The sequence below is a fragment of the Ips typographus genome, linkage group LG5 (assembly GCF_016097725.1).
Source record: "Ips typographus isolate SLU linkage group LG5, UJ_Ityp_2.0, whole genome shotgun sequence".
Classification (NCBI taxonomy): domain Eukaryota; kingdom Metazoa; phylum Arthropoda; class Insecta; order Coleoptera; family Curculionidae; genus Ips; species Ips typographus.
In genome coordinates, this window is record NC_138426.1 from 13,865,635 (window position 1) to 13,891,809 (window position 26,175).

General features: G+C 35.1%; 3 protein-coding genes across 3 annotated transcripts in view; 1 reads left to right on the forward strand and 2 right to left on the reverse strand.

The window, feature by feature from the left end:
* Positions 1 to 20,564, forward strand: part of LOC145729254 (sodium channel protein Nach-like) — a 59,448-nt gene extending 38,884 nt beyond the window's left edge. Inside the window, exons 2-11 of the mRNA XM_081979936.1 lie at positions 18,609 to 18,797; positions 18,851 to 18,989; positions 19,048 to 19,178; positions 19,232 to 19,319; positions 19,369 to 19,437; positions 19,520 to 19,712; positions 19,776 to 19,829; positions 19,884 to 19,992; positions 20,049 to 20,143; positions 20,249 to 20,564. Coding sequence (XP_081836062.1) covers positions 18,649 to 18,797; positions 18,851 to 18,989; positions 19,048 to 19,178; positions 19,232 to 19,319; positions 19,369 to 19,437; positions 19,520 to 19,712; positions 19,776 to 19,829; positions 19,884 to 19,992; positions 20,049 to 20,143; positions 20,249 to 20,337 — 1,116 coding nt within the window. The 5' untranslated portion in view covers positions 18,609 to 18,648 and the 3' untranslated portion in view covers positions 20,338 to 20,564. The remainder of the gene's footprint in view (positions 1 to 18,608; positions 18,798 to 18,850; positions 18,990 to 19,047; positions 19,179 to 19,231; positions 19,320 to 19,368; positions 19,438 to 19,519; positions 19,713 to 19,775; positions 19,830 to 19,883; positions 19,993 to 20,048; positions 20,144 to 20,248) is intronic.
* Positions 1 to 26,175, reverse strand: part of LOC145729705 (uncharacterized) — a 74,920-nt gene that overhangs the window by 9,802 nt on the left and 38,943 nt on the right. The window lies entirely within an intron of this gene.
* Positions 823 to 17,635, reverse strand: Rme-8 (receptor mediated endocytosis 8). The gene is made up of 27 exons (XM_081980560.1): positions 17,344 to 17,635; positions 16,994 to 17,261; positions 16,776 to 16,938; positions 16,544 to 16,724; positions 16,237 to 16,491; positions 15,935 to 16,184; positions 15,463 to 15,635; positions 15,116 to 15,323; positions 14,905 to 15,060; positions 14,595 to 14,849; positions 13,949 to 14,538; positions 12,155 to 12,314; positions 11,830 to 12,096; positions 11,290 to 11,778; positions 11,077 to 11,228; positions 10,818 to 11,019; positions 10,575 to 10,763; positions 10,372 to 10,507; positions 8,542 to 8,726; positions 8,301 to 8,492; positions 7,915 to 8,247; positions 7,641 to 7,862; positions 5,897 to 6,606; positions 2,240 to 2,456; positions 1,996 to 2,181; positions 1,550 to 1,931; positions 823 to 1,493 (listed from the first exon to the last, which is right to left on the reverse strand). Exons 1-27 carry the CDS (start codon positions 17,409 to 17,411, stop codon positions 1,384 to 1,386), a joined length of 6,699 nt encoding a protein of 2,232 aa, XP_081836686.1. The 5' UTR covers positions 17,412 to 17,635; the 3' UTR covers positions 823 to 1,383.

Consider the following 26,175-nt stretch of genomic DNA (forward strand, 5'->3'; position numbering starts at 1 on the left):
GCAAAACCCTATTAATTCAACTAAAATGTGATTAGAGCAAGCTTTAAAGTAGTAAAAGAGGATATTGCGTTTTTCCCAAATAGATGCCTCTAAATTACAAATTGTCAGTGCAAAGGGTGCTAAACTGATAAACACTACAAAAATCTGGTACAGTCAGGAAGAAAAGTGGTGTCAAAATTTGAACTATCAGAATCACAGTTTGAAAGGACAGTCAGTGACAAAATCGCTTGTAAAACCCACTTGGAGTGAGAGAATGACTATTTTAAGCACATTTTTGAAATCCTCGTTAAATTTCCTATCAAATGACATGAAAAAACACTGCAAAATTTGGTACAGTTAGGGAGAAAAGCTGTGTTGAAAAGTTTGAAATGCCAGAAACACAGTTTGAAAAGACAGTTAGAAACAAAATTGCCTGTAAAACCCATTTGGAGTTAGAAAATTACTGTTTTAAGCATATTCTTGGAATCTTCATTAAATTTCCAATTTGGTAGCTTGAAAAAATACTACAACATTTTGGTACAGTCAGGAAGAAAAGCAATGTCAAAGTTTGAACTGCAAAAATCACAGTTTTAAAGGACAGTTAGTGACAAAATCGCCTGTAAAACCCATTTGGAGTGAGCAAATGACTGTTTTAAGCACATTTTTGGGATCTTTATTAAATTTCCTGTTCAATAACATGAAAAACACTTCAAAATTTGGTACAGTCAAGTCAAAATTTCGAACTGCCAGAAACACAGTTTGAATTGACAGAGAGACACAATTGCCTGTAAAACTCACTTGGAGTGAGTACTCCAAGTGACTGATCCACTGATAAAAACGGAGTTACAAAATTGCATTTTTATTAACAAAACATGTTAGTAATTGAATGTATTGACATTTAAATTACCATACTTAGTTACTTACTGAACTGAATTAAGCAATAATAGTCTCAGCAGATTGATAGCACCATGTTGTTTTACCTTACAGGATAGACAGGTGACTACAGAAATTATTTATCTTTAAAGCATTATGAAAAATAGTATATAATTTTAGATTAACTTAGAATTACATTCCTTATATGTAGATATTTTACTATACAGCTTATAGTACACTTACTTACAAATTAACATTTATAGGTTTCATATATGTGGTCTAATTACACACCATATAATTCCCGCTTATGTTATACAGTAAAAGCACTCTATAAGTTAATTTTTTAAAGTAGAATTGAATGCCTAAAGTGATAAGATTTACTCCCGACTTTATTGCTTTAATGTTCGATCAACGGTAGGAATGTGTGTACACTAAGCACTTTAAAAAAACAGTCTCCGAACAAATCACATGTTAAAGAAAACTTACCTTGCTCTGGTTTGGTGGAAACAATGAAAAGAAGAAAAGAAAACCCTAAAAACCATCATGTTTCAACTGAGGGTCTTCTCGATGGACCGGAGGGGGAACCACTTGAGGGGTGCTGGCGGTTCCTTGAGTTAAATAACCAGCTGGAGTAGGAACACCTGCAAAAATTAATCTAGTCAAATTGTATCTTGTTTCAAGCACACAAAAAGTTTACCCGTCAAATATCCAGCCACATTAGAATTAGTAATAAACAAATCGTGCCTCTGATCTTTATACTCGGCCCAGACACTGCTTTTCTCCAAAATTGCGGTCACTTTATCACCATAAAGCAAACTTCGGGCCATGGACTTCAGCGCGTTGACAATCTGAGCTTTAGTCATCGACGGATTATCAATTAACTCCAATCGCTCTTCGAGCAAATTCAACAAAAACTGGATAAAATCCACTTCCAGAGCTTGTCGTACCAGTTGATCCTGACTGGTAGAAAACAACTTGCTCAATGCCTCACAAGCAACAGCTGTCATGTCTTTCCGCGCTTGCATTGCTTTTTTCAACGGTTGCATGCACTGGGATTCTGATATTGCGGCAACGCAAAGCTGCAACAAGAAAAATATTAATGGGAACCATTCATTTCACGTATAAACGTGTAATACAACTTACACTACTTGAAGACAGAGCCCTTAAAATGAGTATAGCCGATTTAGGAACCACAATCAATCTAGTATTCAAACCCATCTGCCTGCAGATTCTGGGTATATGACCAAACGAAGGAATCAAATCTAAGAGAGCGGGTTGAGTTTGTAATAGAGCGCACAGAGCGCTGGTTGCCAGTTCTAAGAGTTCCTCCTTAATAAAAAAAAAAACACTTTAAACAGCTTATTGTAGAGGAAATATGGCAACATACGTTAGGCGAATCTCTGGACATGTTGTCCAGACAGGTTTCTAAAAGATCAGACAGAAATTCTTTGGGTTTACGCAAACTCCAAGCGGGATTTTCGATAAATAACCGCAAGTAAACCCCACCAATAATAATTTCATTGGGCGCTGTTAAATTCGCTATTCCATTACTATCCGGTTTCTTCCATTGTATGGATGGATTAGTATATTGTTCGTTGTAATGTCTGCAAAAGTTTGTATGCTATAAATTTATAGTGTAACCTTCCAGAATCCAATTAAATTACTCTTTGAAACTGTAGGCAATATTAGAACATTACATGACACTGAGAAGCAATAAAATTTTTGACACAGTTTGTGCCTAGGTATATTAAAGGCAATAAAGACTAAAGCTTGGTTCATATGAATCCGGAACATTCGCGGAATGCGGACAGCGGAACACTACGCTAATTGATTTTGTTCAAAGTTCCCTATTTTGTGGGATTCTAAGCACCCTCAACACAAGGATAATAATGCCTTGAAGAAGGCTTGGCTTCAGATTGTCAATCGAATGAAAACAATAGGTATTCGGTACAGTCAGAGAGAAAAGCGCTATCAAAGTTTGAACTGCCAGAAACACAGTTTGAAAAGACAGTCAGCGACAAAATCGTCTGTTAAACTCACTTGGAGTGAGAAAATGATAGTTTTAAGCACATTTTTGGAATCCTCATTAAGTTTCCTATCTACTAACCTAAAAAAACACTAAAAAATCGAGTATAGTCAGTTAGAAAAACAGTGTCAAAGTTTGAACTGTCAGAAACACAGTTTGAAAGGACAGTCAGAGACAAAATCGCCTGTAAAACCCACTTGGAATGAGAAAATGAGTTTTAAGCACATTTTTGGAATCCTCGTTAAATTTCCTATTCAGTTACTTGGAAAAACCGTATAAAATGTGGTACAGTCTGGGAGAAAAGCAGTGTCAAATTTTGAACTAAAAGAAACACAATTCGGAAGGACAGTCAGGGACAAAATCGCTGGTAAAACCCACTTCTAGTCAGAAAATGTTTGATTTAAGTACATTTTTGGAATCCTCATTAAATTTCCTATTCAATAGCCAAAAAAAACAAAAAACATATCGGTACAGTCATGGTGAAAAATGGTGTCAAAGTTTGAACTAACAGAAACACAGTTTGAAAGGACAGTCAAGGACAAAATCGCTTGTAAAACCCATTTGTGGTGTGAAAATGACAGTTTTAAGCACATTTTTGGAATCCTCATTAAATTTCCTATCCAATAGTCTAAAAAAACATTAAAAAATCGAGTATAGTCAGTTAGAAAAACAGTGTCAAAATTTGAACTGCTAGAAACACAGTTTGAAAGGACAGTCAGAGACAAAATCGCCTGTAAAACCCACTTGGAATGAGAAAATGAGTTTTAAGCACATTTTTGGAATCCTCGTTAAATTTCCTATTCAGTTACTTGGAAAAACCGTATAAAATGTGGTACAGTCTGGGAGAAAAGCAGTGTCAAATTTTGAACTAAAAGAAACACAATTCGGAAGGACAGTCAGGGACAAAATCGCTGGTAAAACCCACTTCTAGTCAGAAAATGTTTGATTTAAGTACTTTTTGGAATCCTCATTAAATTTCCTATTCAATAGCCAAAAAAAAAACAAAAAACATATCGGTACAGTCATGGTGAAAAATGGTGTCAAAGTTTGAACTAACAGAAACACAGTTTGAAAGGACAGTCAAGGACAAAATCGCTTGTAAAACCCATTTGTGGTGTGAAAATGACAGTTTTAAGCACATTTTTGGAATCCTCATTAAATTTCCTATTCAGTTACTTGGAAAAACCGTATAAAATGTGGTACAGTCCGGGAGAAAAGCAGTGTCAAATTTTGAACTAAAAGAAACACAATTCGGAAGGACAGTCAGGGACAAAATCGCTGGTAAAACCCACTTCTAGTTAGAAAATGTTTGATTTAAGTACATTTTTGGAATCCTCATTAAATTTCCTATTCAATAGCCAAAAAAAATAAAAAACATATCGGTACAGTCATGGTGAAAAATGGTGTCAAAGTTTGAATTGTTAGAAACACAGTTTGAAAGGACAGTCAAGGACAAAATCGCCTGTAAAACACATTTGTGGCGTGAAAATGACAGTTTTAAGCACATTTTTGGAATCCTCATTAAATTTCCTATTTACTAACCTAAAAAAACACTACCAAATTGAGTACAGTCAGAGAGAAAAACAGTGTCAAAGTTTGAACTAACAGAAACACAGTTTGAAAGGACAGTCAAGGACAAAATCGCCTGTAAAACCCATTTGTGGTGTGAAAATGACAGTTTTAAGCACATTTTTGGAATCCTCATTAAATTTCCTATTCAGTTACTTGGAAAAACCGTATAAAATGTGGTACAGTCTGGGAGAAAAGCAGTGTCAAATTTTGAACTAAAAGAAACACAATTCGGAAGGACAGTCAGGGACAAAATCGCTGGTAAAACCCACTTCTAGTCAGAAAATGTTTGATTTAAGTACTTTTTGGAATCCTCATTAAATTTCCTATTCAATAGCCAAAAAAAACAAAAAACATATCGGTACAGTCATGGTGAAAAATGGTGTCAAAGTTTGAACTAACAGAAACACAGTTTGAAAGGACAGTCAAGGACAAAATCGCTTGTAAAACCCATTTGTGGTGTGAAAATGACAGTTTTAAGCACATTTTTGGAATCCTCATTAAATTTCCTATTCAGTTACTTGGAAAAACCGTATAAAATGTGGTACAGTCCGGGAGAAAAGCAGTGTCAAATTTTGAACTAAAAGAAACACAATTCGGAAGGACAGTCAGGGACAAAATCGCTGGTAAAACCCACTTCTAGTTAGAAAATGTTTGATTTAAGTACATTTTTGGAATCCTCATTAAATTTCCTATTCAATAGCCAAAAAAAATAAAAAACATATCGGTACAGTCATGGTGAAAAATGGTGTCAAAGTTTGAATTGTTAGAAACACAGTTTGAAAGGACAGTCAAGGACAAAATCGCCTGTAAAACACATTTGTGGCGTGAAAATGACAGTTTTAAGCACATTTTTGGAATCCTCATTAAATTTCCTATTTACTAACCTAAAAAAACACTACCAAATTGAGTACAGTCAGAGAGAAAAACAGTGTCAAAGTTTGAACTAACAGAAACACAGTTTGAAAGGACAGTCAAGGACAAAATCGCCTGTAAAACCCATTTGTGGTGTGAAAATGACAGTTTTAAGCACATTTTTGGAATCCTCATTAAATTTCCTATTTACTAACCTAAAAAAACACTACCAAATTGAGTACAGTCAGAGAGAAAAACAGTGTCAAAGTTTGAACTAACAGAAACACAGTTTGAAAGGACAGTCAAGGACAAAATTGCCTGTAAAACCCATTTGTGGTGTGAAAATGACAGTTTTAAGCACATTTTTGGAATCCTCATTAAATTTTCTATCCAATAGTATAAAAAAAAAACTAAAAAATCGAGTATCCGACACTATTCCGTCAACCATTCCGCAGCTGTCACTTGTCACATGTGAACGACAAGGAGTTTTCCGTGCGTAAAAAGCATTCATTCCGCTCGTTCCGCACCCCGCGCTCCGTTATAATTCCGGATACATGAGAACCGAGCTTAAGCTAAACGACATAATATACTTACTCGTCTGTTAGTCTGGAAACAATCGAACAAACTCGTGTCTTGGCGTCTTCGTTCCAAATCAGTTCCGGATGTTCATGGTTCGACTCCAACATATTAACGGAAGTTTCCGGACTGTCGCGCATAGCATCCAGAAAGATTGGAGGTAAAAACACTTCAGTGGCAATTCGGATTTTCGGTCCCACCAACTTATCCAGTGACATTCTGGCTAATAGCTCGGCCGCCCCTTGTCGCACTTGTGAATTGGTCGAGTTGCAGTACAAATTCAACAAATAGAGCACCGCACCCTTGCTGAGCGCCTCTTTAACTATTTTCGTATTAGTAACAAGAGCCGAGAGTACGTCCACGATTTGTTGATGAGAATCCCGTAAAGTATAAATGCTCAACAGTAGATAACTGAGCACTTCACTGGATGATATGTCGTTGATACACTCGTTATTTCTCGTCACCACTGAAATGACGTTTAAGGCCTCCACCTGGATTGGAACGTAGCTCACTGTGAGTAAATTGAACAATAGCTTAAAGTGTCCAATGCATTGCAGTTCTACCCCAGGATTGTTGCGAATTACGTTGGCTAATGCTCTTAAAGCCATGGAGGTGTGCGCCAGTTTAGTGTCTTTCGACACAGAGTACGCTACATTGGCAAGGTTACGCAAAAAGTCAATTTGTTCGTGCAGGAAGGTGAGTAAGTCCACAACCAAATTTTTGGGATCCTACAATAAAGAAAATAGTACTAACTACACCATTTACACATGTAGTTTAGAAAATATCACTTGGATTTTAAAAATATAAGTTGGATTTCAGAATCTATAACTTGTTTTTCATTATCGTAAATTTGGTTTTAGAAAACGTAAGTTGTATTTTACATTCGTCACTTGTATTTCAGAAAAGGTTACTTGTATTTTAGAATGCGTTATTTCAATTTCAGATTTTTTTGTGTTTCTATGTGGTTATGTGGACAATCTCTCATGCATGCAGGGGAGGTCAAAATAATACAATTTGTTCATATAATTTTTATAGGGAAATATTGAGCCCCAAAGAACTGCCTTCCAATTAACGTTTTTGGCCGTAACTTTTGAAACACTTTGTATATTAGAATCATTATTGGATTTAATGTTTTATCGAAAGAGACCTTCTATTTGACATGAAAACCAAGTATCTCGTCTTCGAAAGGCAGGAACTAACTGGACCTAAGACACAATTTGCTTAAACTTTGATAGCTGTCATTATTTTCAGCTGCAAGCGCCATTAATGGATACTCTTGACATTTTTATCGAAAAATTGTACTCTTCCTTTATTTCGATAAAATAAACGATTTTTCATTGAACTGCTTAGACCACAATGTTATTAAAAACATTCGTTAAACTATTTACTTTTTTTTATTTACTTTTTTTGCTCAACTTTAATTTTCCAAATTACAAATGACCATGTCTAAAATCCAACTGTTCTTTTCTATAATACAAATGACTAATCTGAAATACAAATTGCAATTTCGAAAATCAAAGTTATTATTCTAAAATTGAAAGTACCTTTTCTGAAATACAAGTGATATTTTTTAAATCCATCTTATGGTTTCTAAAATTCCACTGACGCTTTCTAAACTACATGTGTAAATGGTGTAGTAGCTAAGTGAGATGAGTTTATTTGTAAAATCAATATTGCTTTTGTTCATAAAAGGGGTTACAAACTATAATATTGTGACATGGCTTCTTGTAAACACCAAATAATAAAAAACATAAGTACTCACAGTTATTTGGAATGCAGGCTGATCATTATAAATCTTCACAAACACCCCACCGATAACCAATTCATCAGAATGTGCACTAAATTTAAACGACGTGGCGACATTAAAATCAACATGTTCCCTTGTTTCAATTTGCTCTGTAAGGAAATCGACCAACTCGGTTCTGGTTCCGTTATTCCAAATTAAGTAGGGCGTGGCACTGTTTGAGTTTAAGATCTTTAAAGTCTGAAAGCCAGCAATATCGTAAAAATAGTAATTAGCTGTTAAATGGTCTCACTTCTTCAGGCTTGTCAGCCACCAATTTGCTAGTGACGTAAGGGGTGAGAAGACTATGAAGTATTTCCAAAATCAAAGTGTTTTTCTCCGAGAATAGTCCAGCCATTGTGGCGCAAGCTTTAAGGGATTCCCTAGCCAATCGGTTGCTGACCTCCTGCTCGTTTGTCTCTTCACTCCTTTCTATACCACCCTCTTCAAGAGTAAAATCATACTTGAAGATAAATAACAGTAAATGCCACAAGGCTCCCCCCTTTAACAGTTCCAATTGCAAGATTGGATCAACAGCCAATGCGCTTATACATTCGGTAGTAACGCTGCAAAGCTTTGTTAGGTGCTAAAACAACGGATTTGAAAAAATCAATTAAAAATCAAAGAAGAATTACAAACCTTAAAATGTAAAATTCGACAAAGATCCTTAATGAGCTGAGGTAAATTAATAATCCGTTCTCTGCAGCCTGGAAACTGTGCGGCCACGCTGAAACAACGAGTAATGTGGATGCAAACTTGGACGGCCACGTCGTCCGGCTTCGACGACCTACTCAGGACATCAACGCATCGAGAAAATGCTTCTAGTAAAATCTACTAAAACAATTAGACCCAGCTTTTTTAATTAAAGGTTGCATTATACCTCTAATCCGTTTTGTCTGCGCAGTTCTTCAGCATTTAAAGCTGAACAATTTACAGTGTGATAGGCTAGTTCGGCAGCGGAAGCCAATAACGGCTCCGATTTTGAGAATAATTGATCGTCTTTGGTTTCTATTTGAATTGTTGTAATTAGTTGGGGGTAGCCAGCGTATTTATATGGCTCCAAAGCTGTAAAAATCATCATTATTTTGAGTGGCAATTGTAAAACACTTTATGTATACTGTTCTTGCGGAGTTTGTTTACAAGTACGTCATTTATAATCATATGAATCAAATCAAGTTTTCGTCAACAAACCTGTTGTGTTCTTATTATAGAAAAGGGCGTGTCTAAAGCTTCGTCACGTTTAAAATTTTGCGTGTATTGTCAGTCAGAAAGTAGAAAATCTTTGGCTGCAAATTTGCACTAAAACAACCTTATACCAAAGCAAATCAAAAATATCTTGACCGAAATAACATTTTTTATTTATGAGAAATCTCCGTTTGGATTATAGAATTCCGTCTAAATTTGGTAACCTAATTTATTTACCAAAATTCGCATAAATGTATCACCAATATGTAGTATTTCTTTAACTTTAAGCTCTTGATTTAGGTTCTGGATGGTTACATGTTTCTCTAAAATAAATACAACAAATTAAAAATTCAATAAGACATTCTGAGTGATGCTGTAGTATCTCATATCTCATTTTCAGGTTGCAATCCACTTATTTTATTTTAAACCCGCTAGAAAACATTTTAAACGCTTATTTTATTTTTTCTTTGACTTTATTAATAATATGTTTGAAGAAATTTTTATGAAAAATCTATAATGCAACCCAAAAATCTCAGTCTCTGGAAACAATAAAATGTTAATAGATGTTTCTACCAAAGTAGATATATTTTACTATTATTAACATACTATCGTTCTACATATCATATAATGTATTTGGAACATCCATTTTAATGCTTTCAGATAAATCAGTGGTCTTGGCCCGTCGATAAGGTCTCGATTTACGTTTTCTAGGTGAGGAAATCATAAGATTACTTGCTTGCTTTTTGCGAATCGAATAAACAGTTTTGCGGGAAATTTTCAAAGCAGCTGCAACCTTCTAGTATCAAAAAAAATACATCAGTAAGAATATGTAAGGTCTTAAAATTTCTTATTTTCTTCCCGAACAGATGATAAAGCTTCTAAAGATCCTCCATTGGTTTTTTTTCAATTCAAAATAATCACAAAGGTTAAGAATTAATTGCTGGGCTTGTCTATGGAGAATTTCCAGGCATTTTCTAAAAAAATACTGTAATAGTAAGTAATTCCGAATTTACGAAAAACCAAATGGCTAAATAAAAACCATAATAGACACTCCCACTTTTTTTTAATTGTGCCAATTTTGGTTAAATCGTGACAGACGACATAAGAAAAATAAAAATATTAATAATAATATTATGAAAGTACTTACAGAATGTTAAAAGCGTAGAAACAATAGCTCTTAAAAGAACTGTGGTGGTGTGGTAAATAGAAAACTTTATAAATGATTAACAACACAAAGAAACGGAAATGAATTAATAGTAAACAAATCAAATAAAATTCGATGGTTTTCAAACTGACAATGACTGAAATAGAAGCGCTAATCAGTAAATGTTTCTTTTTTGGAAGACATTCACTTAGATGTTTACCCTTTCTGAAAGTGAACAATAGACAAGGATGAAGTCAATAATGCATGTCTACTTCTAAATCACAGGGGGATGACGAATGGGTAAACTCAGTCCGCGAGAACAGTAAGAAAGACAATAATAAGTAACTTAAAAGTATAAAATCTGCAATAACAAATATTCACCTTCAGGATACCGACGAAACAATATACTTTGCGTTTTAAGCAACAGTACAATGTTGTTAGGATTTGGACCATCCACATTCCAACTAGTCCGGCTGCATAGAAACTCATACGCTTGATTGACTTGTTCAAATCTCTCCTGTTTCCAGTTAGTGAAATAATTATTAAAATATAGAAAAACCAGTGGTGGTTGTACGAAAACTAACCCTTCCGTCAGGATTTTTGTCAGGATGAAACTGTTGCGCTAATCTGTAGTAAGCTTTCCGTATTACGGCTTCCTCATGGGCGGTACCTTGCAGCCCCAAGTTTCGATAAGCGTCTTCCACTGTCATTAATGGAGGTTTTTTCTCTACCTCACATTTCCACGTTTCCAGTACGTCTTTCAGTAAAGCCACCTGAGTGATCACAGGATAAAAAGTCATATTTTCCGTATCAAAATGGAAACTTACCGGATCTGGAATGGGCCAGTCAGGAAACTTGACCGTATCACACAAATGACGCAAATAGAAAATGTTGCAAAAAAGTTCGCGTTCTAGTTGAGGATAACGAATCGCAGGAATGGCAATATATAGATATCTGGCCATTGTATGAGTGCGTAATCGAGGTGTAAAGTCCGCTATGTGTGCGGCAATTCGTTCAATTAGCATTCGTCTAAAATTACAAGGTAATAGCTACTTGGAAGATTTTTGATTAGGGTAAAGAAAATACCTCATGTGAGAGTTCCAAATTGCTTCCGGAGTATCAAATTCGCCTAAAAATATATGGGCAAACTTTTCGGAACCGTGGTTCTCTAAGTAGTTAATCATTGCCTCAGGTAATAACCGTCCAAGAATGCTTTTCTGTGCTGTAGTATTCCTAGTCTGAAAACCCAACCCTTACTCAGAAAACTACTTGCTTTTGGTCAAAACGTCAATGACTTACCTCATCAGTCTTAAACGCCTGCTTCATATGAGTCAACTGCAAAAACCTTGCAATTGGCAACACATTACTTCCGGTATACATTAAAATAAAATAGAAAACCCCAGTCAGATATACTTTAGGCATTTCAGGGTTGTCAGCCATAATTTCGCATAGTAAAGTGGCCACTTTTTCCACCAAAATCGGATCGAAAGTCAACAACAGCTGAACCACATGAGACAATATAGTGGGCTCCGACAAAATTCGCTTAATCTTTGGTATCGGTCTCACTATGGCCCCATCAGAATCCCTACTAGGAAAATACTCGCACATTCTGATCAGTAAATTGAGAATATGAGTGGCCAAATCGCTTTCGTTCAATACCGGTGTGCCTTTGGCTAAAAAATACCATTTTAACTGAGGCAATTGGGATAAAGCCCGCCAGCCGTCCAGTCCCATCGCCCAGCAACGAGTTTTGGCAGTGATTACTCCTTTATTAAATAGTTCTTTGACCTAAAAATTCTCAGTGAACTAACAAAACCGCAGAATGAGAAAATAACAAACTTGGTCTAGAGTAATAGGTCCTTTACGACCTTCATCGGTATTGTAATGCCACTCGGGCTTTTGCTCAATCAACATATCAGGTCCTGCTTCGATGACGTTAGTTTGGGTGGGAATAACCGCTCTGGACGTGTGTAAATGGGCTAAAGTCATTAAATCAACCAGAATTTTAACTCCGCCAACGTCGATGAGTTCTCTAACGTTTTTTCGATGCAACATTAGTTTTCCTATGAAAATTACTAAGCGGTCTCGTTCCATTTTATCTAGACACTGTAATCCCAATAAAAAAATGTCAATATCGTCATAATGTAACAGTTAGCTACTATACCCGTTCCAACATGACAATAATATATTTAGTATCACTAAAAGGGCCAATATCTTCGAAATAACGAGCGTAAACGATTGCCATAGCTTGCAGGCACATGCACTTCATTTCTCCTTTGGTGGTCAAAAGAAATCTGTGGTAAAGATCGTTGAAAAATTCGTATCTGAAAATGGATGTGTTTTATTACAAATGTTTAAACAAAAACAAGTACTGTTCTCGCGGACTTCATCCTTGTCTATTGTTCACTTTCAGAAAGAGTAATGAATGTCTTCCAAAAAAAACATTTACTGATTAGCGCTTCTATTTCAGTCATTGTCAGTTTGACAACCATCGAAATTTATTTCATTTGTTTACTATTAATTCTTTTCCGTTTCTTTGTGTTGTTAATCATTTATAAAGTTTTCTATTTACCACACCACCACAGTTCTTTTAAGAGCTATTCTTACTACGCTTTTAACATTCTGTAAGTACTTTCATAATATGATTATTAATATTTTTATTTTTTTTATGTCGGCTGTCACGATCTAACCAAAATTGGCACAATTACTAACCTGTTTTGAAAAATAAGTGGGAGTGTCTATTATGGTTTTTATTTAGCCATTTGGTTTTTCTTAAATTCGAAATTACTTACTATTACAGTATTTTTTTAGAAAATGCCTGGAAAAATTCCCTACAGACAAGCCCAGCAGTTAATTCTTAACCTTTGTGAATATTTTGAATTGGAAAAAACTAATGGAGTACCCTTAGAAGCTTTATCATCTGTTCAGGAAGAAAATAAGAAATTTTAAGACCTTACATATTCTTACTGATGTTTTTTTTTATACTAGAAGGTTGCAGCTGCTTTGAAAATTTGCCGCAAAACTGTTTATTCGATTCGGGAAAAGCAAGCAAGTAATCTTATGATTTTCTCACCTAGAAAACGTAAATCGAGATGTTATTGACGGGCCAAGACCACTGATTTATCTGAAAGCATTAAAATGGATGTTCGAAATACATTATATGATATGTACAACGATAGTATGTTAATAATAGTAAAAAATATCTACTTTTGTAAGAAACATCTATTAACATTTCATTGTTTCCAGAGACTGAGATTTTTGGGTTGCATTATAGATTTTTCATAAAAATTTCTTCAAACATATTTATAATAAAGTCATAGAAAAAATAAAATAAGCGTCTAAAATGTTTTCCAGCGGGTTTAAAATAAAATAAGTGGATTGCAACCTGAAAATGAGATATGAGATACTACAACATCACTCAGAATGTCTTATTAAATTTTTAATTTGTTGTATTTCTTTTAGAGAAACATGTAACCATCCAGAACCTAAATCAAGAGCTTAAAGTTAAAGAAATACTACATATTGGTGATACATCTCTGCGAATTTTGGTAAATAAATTAGGTTTCAAATTTAGACGGAATTCTATAATCCAAACGGAGACTTCTCATAAATAAAAAATGTTATATCGGTCAAGATATTTTTGATTTGCTTTGGTATAAGGTTGTTTTAGTGCAAATTTGCAGCCAAAGATCTCTACTTTCTGACTGACAATACACGCAAAATTTTAAACATGACGAAGCTTTAGACACGTCCTTTTCTATAATATGAACACAACAGGTTTGTTGACGAAAACTTGATTTGATTCATATGATTATAAATGACGTACCCTTCGTGACGCACGGGTAAACTCACTCCGCGAGAACAGTACACAACATTATTCTCAAATTAAATCGTTCTCAAAGGCTCACAGATTAAAACAGAGATAAAATTGAAACTACAAGAGAATATGTTGACTTACGACTTTCGAATAGGCGAATCATCATTACTCTCATCCATTTCCAACAACAGTCTCAAATAATAGTCTCCAATCTTTACTTCATCAGCCAAACACTGATAATTTAACTCAAACTCTTGATGATTCCAAGCCACTAAAGCATTCCCTGCCAGTTCTTTATCGCTAGAAAACGTTCTAATTTCGTTCTCCAAAGCTGACCGCAGCTCCTCTCTAGTTTTGTGGTTCCAAATTAGATTGGGTAAAGCGTGATCCTGACTGAAATTCCAGTAGAACAAAGCCCAATTACTTTCGGCCTTGACTCTCTCCCTTCTCTTTCTCAAGACTATCGGTCTCTCTTTAATTTTCTCTTCGCGTTTTACTGTAATCCCCACTTTGGCTCCCCAATGTTGTAGTGCCAGGTTAGTGTAGTATTCCACTTGTTTTTCAGCTTTTTTCAATTGCCGTTCCACTGTGATCCAATTCGGGTTTTTACGGGATTTCATTGCGTGATCCTGGGCGATTTTCAAATTGTCTCGATGGTTTAGTAACTCTTGTTCTTTGGCCTCTTTGGGTACCGAGTCTTCTGAGTCTAGGAAAGCTATAAGACCTGTAGGCTGTAACAAGAAACTTGTACTGAAAGTGATTTGTTAAGACTGCAAAGAGGAGTTACCATAATGCGTTTTAACAAGCCCATGGCAATAGGATTGCCAGTCACCCACAAACCTATTAAATGTCTAGAGAGCTGTCTGTGAGTGAGTAGGCGTCCATCGGTACTTTGCGTGAATAACGCAGATAGAAGATGTCTGGGCAAAGCCCCTTCAGCTAGTGATAAATTTTGCATTTTGACGGCCACTTCAGTGTCACCCTCTTCAATTAAGGCGCGCATTACCAAACCTACTCCCTTGACTATAGCCATGGATGGATGCTGTTTACCATAAAATTCTAGCAAACAATTACAACAAAAACAGAATCAACTCTACCTGGAACAGTTTGAACAGAACGCGCCCTCTATCAGCCACCATTTCCAACAAAATATCAAAGTGTTTGCCGTCAGTGGTTTCACTGTAAGGAACACAAAGCGCAAAAGTGAGGAAGTCCAACATAGCGGACACTACTAAAGCTCCAGTTCCTTGAGACTTTATAATATAAACCCTTTAGTCCGAATATAGTTTAGGATAAGTGTATACTCACAATGTGGGACGTCCACATGTTAAGTAGATTCTCCAAAAAGGGTTTTGTTTGCAATAAAGAAGATTTGTTCAGTTGTTCCTGCTTAAGATCGTAATCGTCGTGCATGGGATGCATTAAGGCACAAATCATGTCGATGGCAGCGTGTGTCACGCCGTGATTGTTCCTTTTCAAGGCTGTTACAACCTTAAGACCCACCGATTCACGAAAACTACATGCATAAAATACTAATATCAGCAATGCAAAAATGTGAAAACTTAATGCATTATCAAATCAGTGAACTGGTTACTGCTGCATTAAAAAGCCTTATTTGACTCAAATAAATAATTCACATTAAATTAATTACTTACCCTGGTAATTTTGTGAAAGCAGCAAATCCAATTTTACTAGCCACGAGCCGCCGTAATGCGTGAAATTGCGACTCTAATTCAACAACTGAAATAGTATTTTGATCACCTTCTCTAGAAACTAAAGTCTGCAGTGCCGCTATAATCAATTTCTCCTTGTTTTCCGAGAAAATTCCCTGTAGACATTTATGTAACAATAACTAACATAGACTGAAACAAATTAGAATTTCAAAAAAATCTGAAATATTTCTCTATAGTAGGTTAAGTTGGATTTGCAGTGGATAATTGTACTTTATATCAAACAGAACTGCACTTGAAATTTAATTTGTGACTGAAAAATTACTCTGTCATTAAAAGTGTAAGAATAGTTTCACCCTCACTAATACCAACACTTCAGAAAAATAACCTGAATAGTACAAAATATAATTAGTGCAATATTTCAGACTTTTTGTGACACTCAAATGTTATCACTGACCTCTTGAGTAACACTATACAAAAGTCCACTATAGGAAATATTGGCATTGAATCTTTGAACACACACAGCAAAGTTTATTTGAGGTAGGGAACTTTGAAATAGCTTTAAGTGCAAACTTTCAACCTCCTCCTCTACAGGAATATGCAAAGGACCTAGCCTTAGTCCTCTTGGAGTTGGACGCATTGTAATATAAACATCTTTGTTTCCTGAGGCTCTTACTCCATCAAGCAGTGAAGCCAATAAAGAATCTCTATTAAACTAACCAGTTATTTAACCACTTATTCAATGTGAAAAAGACTTACCTGTCTGTTGAGGTGTATGTTCTAACTTGCCCATTAACATACTCTATACTAAACTGTTGTGGGTTGTTAATATCCCTAACTAAAGCAAATATATCACATAAAGGTTGCAAAGTACAAATACTATAGGTTTGAGGATCTCTTTCCAGAAGGCAATATTCAGAGAGACACAGAATCCTTCTAACAGGTTCTGAATGTCTGGGTTTGTGTATTTTATGGACAAAAAACTCAGCAGCTGAAGTTAGAAACTCATCATCACTAAAATCACAAATTTACACCAACATTGAAGTTACATATTAGCTGACCTTACCTATATTTTCCAAATCTCTGCTTCTGAAAATCCTCCAAACTAATTGGTAGACCTAATACCTTAATATTTACACCTAGAAATGTAGCAGCATTTTCTAAAATTTTGATTTTAATTTTTTCAAAGTCAACTGCTTGGAATAAATGCAGGCGTCCAAAACCACCACATACTATCACAAAACCACCTTAAAAACGTATTGTAGTTTGTTTGATCTACTAGAAACTGGCTACAATACCTGGATAATCAGAAACAGTACAAATTCCTTCAAAATCTTTGTAAGTATAACTGGCAAGAATGGTGTTAGTGGTAGGATCTAACTGATCTAAAGAATATGGTGTTACTTCTAATAGGACTGGCAGTCTTATGTCAGACCAGTGATGTTTGTAGCCCTGATATCTCTACATATACACGGCATTTCCTATATTGGCTAAAAAGATCATGTAAAATACTTACAAAGATTTCTTTGGGTTTTTCCATAAAAAATTGTCTAAACCTCATTGTCTCAGTAATAACATAAGTCTTATGATCAGTGGAAAATGTCATTTTTATCAGCTTTTTGTCTTTTTTAACCAAAATTTGAAATTCATTAGTTGAGTTGTTTCCACTTTTGACTGGTTGAATTGAATGAAACTCATTGTAAGGCCATCTGTTTGTAACTTCAAAAGTAGAAGGATTGTAAGTTGAAATCCCCTTGGATCCAATGGAAAATATTCTTTTGTATCTGCAAAACAAACCACAGATGAACAGCAACTATGAAGAATGTGTATTGGGCTTTATCAATAGAAATTCGTGGTTGAACTTACTTTCCTTTCCATGAATGTTTGGTAACAAGAAAACAGGCAATATCATAATTATCTGATAAATTCATCATCCTGATCAAATTTCTTGCTGTGGTGGCTCATTCGAATTTTAACTAAAAAACACTTGAACCAATTATACGTAACTCTATAACCTAAAAAAAGTCTTTAATAAGCACTTAAACTAAGAATTTGTAGATTTATTTGTAAACTCTATGGAATACACCAAAAGTTAAAACATTTTTTCTTGGAATTGGGGGAGTTTTTTGCAAACTTCAGCTGTTTTTGTTTTGAAACACGAAATGACAACTGGTTGATGTGTCACCACATTTGACGTTGACAACAACGTCGCAATATTTTTCCTCTCTCTTCCACTAAGGCTTTGAAATGCGGGTTTAATGAAAGGTAACTATAATTTCGTTAAAGGAGAGTTTGGCAATGCCCGGCTAGATGGCGCCAGGTAAAATTTGAAGGAGAAACTTGAGATTTAACGCATTTTTGAGGAAACTTTTGAAAATTGTGTACAATGTTTATGATTGCATTTAAACTAGGTTTAGTAAACTCAAACTAAATTCATTTCGTTCGGTGAAAATCAAAGTTAAACAGGATGACGTAGCAATGAGGTTAAAGTTTTGCAAAAAAACCACGTTGGGCGCCAAAATTTCGAAACCAAACATAATAAAATGATTTTTTGTAATCATTTTAGTCTAATTTTATTACAAAATTCCTTTCAAACCTTTAAATGGATACATGCTTTTTATGTAAATGGAACTCTATATCAGGTGATTTACATCAGATACGACGCTAAAAGCTTCATTCTGAATAGAACCGAATACTGTAATAATGCCTCAGTAGGGGACACTAAAACTATGACTTCACTAGTGAAAAAATTCGTATTTTTCTGCAAGCATTCCCACTTACATGGATTGAAATATGTGGTGTCCAGTGAACGAAATATTTTCTTAAGGTACTTTAACAAGTGTTTGCAAAATAGCCAAATGATTTTTACCACGACTCCTACAGGAAATAAAACTTTTCTCCCTCATTTGAGGGATTATCACTTTTACTCCCTAGGGAGTTAAATTGCCACCAGTACAAGTTGATAATCATCCATAATATTTAACTTCTGTTTTGTTTTTCATAAAACATAACATTGGTTGTAGAAAAAATTATATGCACAACTGTGAAGTAAACTGCTTTTTGCACCCTTGTATTGTTCCTGGGAGCAAAAGCTGTATTTTCCTTCCTTGTTGCGCAAATAACTATTTTAGGCTTTTGTGGGCTGTCATTTTCACCACCGATTGCATTCTTATGACCATCATTTTTCTGTGGTGCGTCAGAAGCTACCAAAACAACTCTATCAGTTTCTTAACTGAAACCACTTACTTGGAATGGAACACCACTTTTCCTTCAGTTGTTGTATGCCAGCAAGCTGGAACTGATATTAGTTGGCTGCAGGGGTAATTTGGACGTTTACTGGCAATTACTCAGTTTTGAACTGAACGGGTTTTAGACAGTTTGATGCCAGAGACAATGCAGCTATTTTGGAGTTTTTTGTCACGGACTTGCTATTTTTTACTGGGAGCTGTTATTCCTGTCAAACTGAATGCTTCACTTGTCCTAAACTTAACATATCCGATTTAGTGTTGAAGGTCTGAAAACTTAATCATAATAAAACTTTTTTTAAAAAGTTTATTTTGTTAAGTACAGCTTAGGAAACCATGCGACAAAATATTGGGTAAGTGCAAGTGGAATGGAATAGAATTCGATTGCTGTGATCAATTTCTTCCCTTGGAAACTGAATATGGTATTTGTTATGCTATAAACTCATTACACACCAAGTGAGAATTTATTTAATTTTATCATTATAAAACTAATGAGTGAAACTTTTCAGTCAGCCTATCAGACAGAGTTTGAACTTTAAAATGAACAGAGATACGGGGGTGGGTCAACTTTCAGTTGAAACTCTAGAAGATGTTAGGGTAAGACAGTCAAAAGTGATGATTTACGTGATTTGTTTAATTTTTTCAGGTATACTTTCATGGACCAGAGGATGTTCCATTTATCAATATTGAATCAAACTACATAAAAGATGTGACGGTTGGAGAAATGTAGAAATAATTTTCAACGTAATTTCCTACCATCATAGCAAAAACATTGATACCAGTACTGAATTTCTTAGGTTGCTGAAATTGTTAATGACGCTAATCTGTACGACGTCTCTGTCCATAAACGAAAGTGCAGATATCCTTGGGAAGTACCGCAGAACCTTAAAGTGCACAAATTGTATAGTTACTCCACTTGTTTGGTGCAATGTCATGCCGATAATCAGAAGAGATTGTGTAATTGCACTCACCACCTTATGCCATATTACAGTAAGTAATGTTTGCTCAGCATATCAACTGAATTATATTGTGGTTGATAATGGTCACTTTTAGATAAAATAGCTTACTGCAACATTGATGGTTTGAAATGTTTATCTGATAATGTTGGTAAGATTTTAAGCAATTTTGGTTTTAGAGCAAATAATGGAAATATTGTTGTAGAAGTATTGAATCGTTTACATGCCAAAGGTTCTACGAAGCCCGGACTGGATTGTGATTGTTATCCATCTTGTATGGAACCAGAGTATAATGTAATACAAAGTCAACGTTTGTAAGTTACACTGATTTGTTTGTTAAATTGTGTTAGTAATAAATGTATTCTTGTAGATTCAATGTTTCTAGTGGCATTACGTTAAAACTGCATTCTTTACCAACGTCAAGGTTCAAACGAGTTTTGGTAAAGGACAACCTGGATTTAGTGGGTAATTCTCATTTTACATGATCTGTTTTGATAAACTTGACGAGACAATTTAATTAACAATTTTAGACTTTACAACATTACTTTTAAACGGTTTCTACACTTTTAGTGTCAGTTGGAGGAGTGGCAGGATTTTTCATTGGAGCTTCGCTGCAGACTATTGTGGAAATAGTGTATCTAGCGTTTGTGAGATCGTAATCTTCTAATAGAACAAATATTTAGATAATATTACACAAAATGGACTTATTGCACTTAAACTTCTATTCCAATAATGATAAAAACTTGCATTTTTAAGTCGTGAAATAGGACAAATAACACTTTTTGTAATTAGTAGAAAATAATTTATTACTTTACTGATCTAGTACTAGTCTGGTTATAACATGTCTATAAATCATAAAATCTATGAAATATATGTCCTCGAGTCGGTAACTTGCGCCGAATGGGTTGTCCACTTAACCAAGCCCTATTCTAGGGTTAAGAAACCGTGACGTCATCGATAGTCCCCTTTCGTCCAGCCACCGTATTGGGGAATAATGAAATATGCCCAGTCAAGATCTGCAAGGATTGCTTTCACGAGTTTTACCGATACGCGGACTGGTTTCTGCACGCGACGTTGATTAGTTGCCATAAAAAAAAAGTACGGACCGGACACTGCGGACATTATTATTCTCCCTTTTGTAATACGAGATTATAAATCTACCTTTCTCGGCTAAAACTTCTGCCAGCCACATATAGCTTTATTAATATTTTCCCGTTTTTTTCGCACTTCCGGGCACCCGGTTAGGTTCTTTTCCTTTATTTTTCCCTTCAGATTTATGGCGCTTTCCATATCGATTCTTATAGTCCTAAGGTAAGCCTACATTGTATTTCCGGACGGGTTGAAAATTAGTTTTGCTCTCGGCATTAATTAATGCTTTATTGTTCTATACGGTTTTTATTCATTCGAAGGTGATTATTTTCTCTTTTTTTTGTTGTGTGTTTGAGTTAATCGTTCGGTTCTTGTGGGAGAGGGGAAAGTGTGCTTTGTAAATTGTTCGATGGCTTGGAGTACAGATTTCGAGAAAATTCACTCAAAACCTATTAAATATTATGCGTTTGCAATTATTTTTATTGTCTAATCTAAATGTTTAATGTTATTTTTACTCAATAGGTATTTCCGTTTGTGTTGATTTGACTGTACATTGAAAATGTTTAAGCAAAATTTGACACGTGACCGCTAAAACGCTAAAACCTTAACGCCAGAACTGACAAATTTGACTCCATGGAGCTGTAAACACAACTTACAGTGTAATTCCTCAAATTAGCAACTATTTCTAATTTTATACTTTCATGTCACTGGTGAACGGATTTCAACAGTTATAACAGCTGTCATGTGACGTAAGAAAAGTGCAGAAGTGTTCCTTAACGTCGGAAATGTCAAACTTAACTCCATGGAGCTATAAACACAACTTCACTGCAATTCGTCAAAGGAAGCCATCTATATTTGACGTTTTATACTTTTAGGTCACTGCGGTGAGTAGGTTTTTGACACTTAGGACAGCTGTCACGTGACGCAACCAGTTTCACGTTACTGGTGAACGGATTTCAACATATGACAGCTGTCACATGACATAAAAAATGTAAAAGTGTTCTTTAACGTCAAAACTGTTAAAGTTGGCTTCATGGAGCTGTAAACACAGCTGACAATGCAATTTCTCACAAGTGGAATGGAATACTGAAATTTTTTACCAGAATTAACAAAGTTTCGACCAGATCGGTTCATCAGGACCGGAAATCCATCATGATAATTTTTATGTGTAAACTAGGACTAATGGACAGATTCGCTCTGTCTGAAAAAAAGTCAAATACTATTATGGTTCACATTGGTTTAAAACAAACCGTTTGCTCAATGGGATTTGCCATAAAATAGAGCATAATGACGTTCAATTATTTTTAAATAGGAAAAACGCAAATGGTGAATTTAATATTTGTAGTTCTTAACTGAAATAGTTTTTGTACTTCTGAAAGTCAAAGAAACATTTTTGAAAACTTCCCTCCAGATTTTTCTAGATCCGCCACTGTGTTCTACGCAATGACCATAGAAGTGCGTAATTTTTGTTTTGTTTTAAAGTTTACAGTAAAGCGTAAAAAGAAATATAACTTTAAATAAAGCAGAAGAGAAATAAAGAAATTTATCAAAATACTGACAAAAATTGGTGAATATTATTGGTGCACAAGTGGTTCACCTTTATCGGTGCCATGGACTATACAGAAAGTTAAACTAGATTTTGAAATATTGCATCAAAACCATGGTTTTAATGTTATTTTTTGTGTCATCTTTAAAATCTAACGTATTGATAATTGATAGGTAAACTAAGTGTATTAAAAGTACATTTTTCAAATTATAATGTGAATGTAGTAAAGGTGTTTCCTGAGGAAATAAGCTATTTAGATAATTGATCAATTATAGAATCTATGAATGCACACTTATGTAAACGATCACGTTTCCTACTAATTTCTCGACACGATTCCATAACACTTCAGATGACAAAATTAATGAAATACCAGTAAATACTTAAACTTATATCATTTTAGCGTTGAAAAGTCGTCAGTGTTAAGAAAAAAAAAAGTTATCCTGCAAACAAATTTAAAACCGTAGCCCAATAGAGTCATTGTTCGATAAGATCAGAAAACTGTGGAGATGAAATTTCAATTTCGGTTATCCAAGGGTGTCAGTCGCACTCTTCGTTCCGAAAAGAAAATATCCAAGAAGAGGCGAAAATTAATTAAAATACTTTGTAAAAAGTCGTCCGGTTAATCGAAATATCCGCTCGAGAATCCGGACTCTATTTAACGCCTTTCAATTTTAATCTGGTTACTTGGAGGAATTGTTTCCTCTCCGTGTGGAGTTTCTTGGATTTGCCTGGCCGAAAACGCAATAAAGACGAAAGGTATGCGAAATGTTATATGTATAGAATAAAAGAAGGGGATAATGAATTCAACAATGAAGCTGAATGTCGCCACCCTCTGGAATTTAATTAAATAGGGATTACCACCGTGGCAAGGATAATAGGAGAGAGATACACGGAATAAATTTGGATTTGGAGAAATTCAGGTTTCCTACGCCAAATTATATTAAACTTTTCAATTTTTTGTCTTGACATTCAATAAACTTCAATCGAGCCATCGATCAGTGGGCGATAGAGGCAGTTTGGGCCCCCTTTGATTGTGTTTCACTCTGCGGCTGATATAAAACAATCCGAGGTATTATATATGTCAAGTACAACCCTCTCAATAATGACCCCTTTATCTTGTCTATTACTCCCTGAATATAAACAATGTGCTTGTGTTGTGCTGACAAGGAATACAGGTTTGATGTGACGCGTCGATGTTGCCCTCAATACGTGTCACTTGACGGGAACGAGTAATTGTTTGGACCACAATGCCCATGTTCCATCGGGAATCGTTGGGCAGGTACTTAAACGTATGATGGTTCGAATCGAAAGTCTTCGTTTTGTTGGTCTTATCGAACAAAATCGTTCGAAAGAAGCAATAAAGGGAAACAGTGAGCACAGTTGGTCAAAAAGCAGTTTTTTTTTTTGTTTCATCTGAAACTACAAACAAACATACAGACTTTTAGCATAAGACATGAATAGTTGAAAAAAAACATGAAAAAAATATCAAATTAATTCAGAAGAATTGCTGCTTTTTACTAATTTAAACTGTACATGCAATGTAAGCAAACTTGGGACACAACACATATTCTTATCTTTACTCGAGGATTTTCTGAAAATCCGTTAATTTGCCAGTGGCGTACTGATCAAAAATGTGGATTAACTATTTTTTTATTGTGTACTAATTGGGCTAAATTCATTAAAATCCATTAATTACCAGGGCTGGACTATAAAGCTTGAAAACAGTAAGCGAAAAGCAGATATGCTTAAATACAATATGGCGGCAAGTGTCAGATAGAAATCCAAAAGCGACCATAGGAAAACCGTGTAACAGACAGAGAAACGTAGGTAATTGCATGCGCGGGAGAAAGACAGAAAACGAAAAAAATATCAAGTAGGCCATATTTTTAGCGCGCTGTTGCCAAACGCCGTAAGTATTCAATACCCTCGACAAACTTACTTACGGCGTTTGGCAACAGCGCGCTAAAATATGGCCTACTTGATATTTTTTTTCGTTTTCTGTCTTTCTCCCGCGCATGCAATTACCTACGTTTCTCTGGCCGTTACACGGTTTTCCTATGGTCGCTTTTGGATTTACCACGCCTGTATGTATACTTGAATTATCTTATTTTCAGTGTGCTTCAAGAAGAATAACAGTACATTAAACTGTGTATGCAGATCAGCAGATAAGCGAAAGTGACTTACTAATTTTTTCATCGAATCCAAAAAGCAGTAAAAACTTAGAGCGAACAATAGCGTGTGACAGCAACTGTCACGTTGACAGCCAATGATGTTAGGTCTGTTCGCAGAAGCAATCTTTGACTGGTTTCCAACTCAGAAACCGTAGGGACGCATTCGTTTTCACGCTCCATGGAGCGAGTAGAGCTTTTTTGACGTCACAATGACGTAATTTGACAATTGGTCAAATTATGGTTTTGCCAAATTACGTCATCGTGACGTCAAAAACGCTCTGCTCGCTCCATGGAGCTGGAAAACGAATGCGGCCTAGATGTCAAGATTTATTGGTTGAATGCTCACGTGACTATGACGTATTCTGACTTATGTAGAGTCCGGATTTCTAGAAATTTTGCTTTTTATAAATAATAACAACAACCAACCTTTGACATCTAATGTAAACGATTTATGCAAAAACACGTCATTTGACAGATTTTGTTAATGCATTTTTTGCTTTTTTCTTCTTTTTGTGCTTATTTCAGTGTTTTGTGCTTATTTACTGCTATTTTTGTATGGTTTAACTAGTTTTTTACAAAACAAGCTTTTCAAGTTTTTAAAAATAAACTAAACCAATAACTGCTTTGACAAAAAATTGCTATATTGAGATATTGAAAGCTTCTGATCGATAAAAACATGTTCCAAAATGTATCAATTCAAAAACAGCTTTTAAAAGTTTCTAAAACTATCTACAAGGTTTCAAATGCCTTAAAGGCAGTTCAGAACCTTTAAGGCTCTTTAAACTGTCCAAACACCTTCTAAATGCACCTAAAGTAGTCTAAAAAGGTTTTAAAACACTAGAGAAACTCCAAAATGCTTGTCAAGCAGGCTAAAACCTTTCAAAACAGTCTAGAAGCTTCCAAATGCTTTTCAATTTATTTAGAAGCTCTTAAAAGTTTCCGTATACTTCTAAAGCAGTTTAACAGCTTTTAAAAGTTTCTAAAACCGTTTACAAGGTTTCAAATGCCTTAAAGGCAGTTCAGAACCTTCAAGGCACTTTAAACTGTCCGAACACCTTCCAAATGTTCCTAAAGTAGTCTAAAAGGTTTTAAAACACTACAGAAACTCTAAAATGCTTCTCAAGCAGTCTAAAGCTTTCCAAAACAGTCTAGAAGCTTCCAAATGTTTTTCAATTTATTTAGAAGCTCTTAAAAGTTTCTGTAAGCTTCTAAAGCAGTTTAGCAGCTTCCAAAAGTTTCTAAAACTGTCTACAAGGTTTCAAATGCTTTTAAAGTAGTCTTAAAAGGTTTTAAAACACTACAGAAACTCCAAAATGCTTCTCAAGCAGTCTAAAGCCTTTCAAAATAGTCTAGACGCTTCCAAATGCTCTTCAATTTATTTAGAAGCTCTTAAAAGTTTCTGTAAGCTTCTAAAGCAGTTTAGCAGCTTCCAAAAGTTTCTAAAGCTGTCTACAAGGTTTCAAATGCTCTTAAAGTAGTCTTTAAAGGTTTTAAAACACTACAGAAACTCCAAAATGCTTCTCAAGCAGTCTAAAACCTTCCAAAACAGTCTAAACGCTTCCAAATGCTCTTCAATTTATTTAGAAGCTCTTAAAAGTTTCTGTATGCTTCTAAAGCAGTTTAGCAGCTTCCAAAAGTTTCTAAAGCTGTCTACAAGGTTTCAAATGCTCTTAAAGTAGTCTTAAAAGGTT

Coding starts and splice junctions, on each gene's coding strand:
- Rme-8 (XM_081980560.1), bottom strand. CDS start 17,411: ATGATGAATTTATCAGATAATTATGATATTGCCTGTTTTCTTGTTACC. Junction 15,324..15,462: donor GCTTTCACAAAATTACCAGG/GTAAGTAATTAA, acceptor TTATGCATGTAG/TTTTCGTGAATCGGTGGGTC. Junction 2,182..2,239: donor TGTCCAGAGATTCGCCTAAC/GTATGTTGCCAT, acceptor TTTTTTATTAAG/GAGGAACTCTTAGAACTGGC.